The 1,881-nt window shown below is 37.3% G+C and overlaps 1 protein-coding gene across 1 annotated transcript; it reads left to right on the top strand.

Annotated features, from left to right (window-relative positions):
• The first annotated feature begins 690 nt into the window (after positions 1–690).
• Positions 691–1,038, top strand: LOC143605691 (uncharacterized). Its single transcript, XM_077081711.1, has one exon. It carries the CDS (start codon positions 691–693, stop codon positions 1,036–1,038), a length of 348 nt encoding a protein of 115 aa, XP_076937826.1.
• The last annotated feature ends 843 nt before the right edge of the window (positions 1,039–1,881 follow it).

Genomic DNA, 1,881 nt, shown 5'->3' with positions numbered 1-1,881 from the left:
TCTTTTAGCGATTCATGCTAGGGACTTACAATTGGAATAAGAGCATTAAGCTCTAAATTGTGTGGCTCGGGAGTATCACACGAGTATTAAGACTTGAACGAAGGATTTTGCACACGTTCGAAAGTACCTCAATATTCATTCCATAGCATATTTTCACTCACCAAACTCCCCCAAAAACCCTACACTCAAAAACACAGTTGAAAAACAAAAAACCAAACTTTCTAGCCGTAACAAGGAAGTTATCGCTAGGGTTTTTGGCAAAGTTACAAGTTTGGTGAACCTGTATCCAAGCAAGTTGAGTTAGGACAAGTTAACTATCATAGTTGACCTTGGCGAGTTGACCTTTTCTATTGACCGGGCGAAGTTGACCATTCTAGTTGACTAGGCGAAGTTAACTAACTTGGCTTACTTTACAACGAAGGCGAACTTGAGTACTTTTGGACATTAAATTAATTTTTTTTAATATGAATATAATTAATATATCTGACTTGGTTAAAATGGAAGTTGAGTCATGTTAAAATACTGAAGCACCTAAGTTACTAAGAGGGGCTGACTTCGTTTTATGGAAAGAGAGGTTTGAACGATACACTAAGTGGCAAGATACCAATATATGAGTGTGCATTCTATATGGTTATATACCACCCATAACCACTTTTGATGGAAGAGAACGGTTGAAAAAAATACAATAAGATGGAAGAGGATGAAAAAAAGATGTACGAAGCTGAAAGCAAAGCTTTGGCAGCCATTACCATGGCATTGCCTCAAGAAATTCTCCATACTTTCAAGAAATACAAGATTATGAGAGATATGTGGGATGCTTTGGAAAATAGATATAAGGGAAATATTGCTATAAGAAACTCTAAGACCAAACTGTTAAAAACTCAGTTTTCATTTTTCAAGTACATGAAAAATGAGACGTTGGATGATATCATTACTTGCTACTGCCATCTGATGACCGAACTAGACAATTTGGATATCAAGGTAGAAGAGACTGAGAAGGTTGAGATACTTCTGGACGCACTTTCACCAAAGTGGTAGATGTACAAAGCAATGATCAGAGATGACAATGAGTTTGAAACGTTTGAGTTAGAAGATATTGTTAACAAACTTAGAGGATATGAGAGGAACATGAAGAGAATGGGGACAACGAATGATCAAGTAAAGGATCCTTCGATGTATGGGGCCAAAATTTCTTCAATTTCAAATCTGGGTCAGCAACTTACTACACAAGAAGTGATGTTAGTGAAAATGGAAGTCCACAGGTTGTCATGAATTCTGATGGTGATATGTGCTTTGTAGCTGGTGGAGTTACTCCAACTAAGAGTCAAGCAAGCTCAAGTGAATCATCAGGTAGTCCTCAAAGTGTAAACTACTCATCAATGCCTATGAGTGTTAAGTCGCCTGAACAACAATTTGCCTTATATGCTTCATTCATAGCATCATATGAGAACTATATAAAAGGGAAGATAGTAGTTCTAACATTGTTGGATGAAGATTATGATCACATTGACATAGGTGATTTAAAAGAAATGGATTTACAGTGGCAAATGGTAATGATAGTGAGAAGAGTGAAGAGGTTTATGAACAAGACCGGATGAAAATTTGTGGGACAAAATCCAGGTTTTGATAAATCGAAGGTGCGATGTTACAACTGTTAGAGAAACGGACACTTCGCCCGTGAATGCAAAAATGAGAGGGTTGAAAGAAACTCTAATGCACAAACGGGTGGTCAGTATGGTGATAGAACTTAGGTGAAGACTATGGTATCTCAGCTGAATGGAGGATATAACTGGAATGTAAAAGTTGAAGAGGTTAATGAGCAAGCTCAAGTGGTAAAGCTAGATTTTGAGGGGGAAGATGGAACATCGTTAAATGGAAATG

This window comes from Bidens hawaiensis, unplaced genomic scaffold (assembly GCF_021521415.1).
Source record: "Bidens hawaiensis isolate Kalapana, Puna unplaced genomic scaffold, B.hawaiensis_p1.1 tig00070786_1, whole genome shotgun sequence".
NCBI classification, from domain to species: domain Eukaryota; kingdom Viridiplantae; phylum Streptophyta; class Magnoliopsida; order Asterales; family Asteraceae; genus Bidens; species Bidens hawaiensis.
Note: the sequence above shows the minus strand (reverse complement) of the source record. Positions and strands in the feature narration are given on the sequence as shown.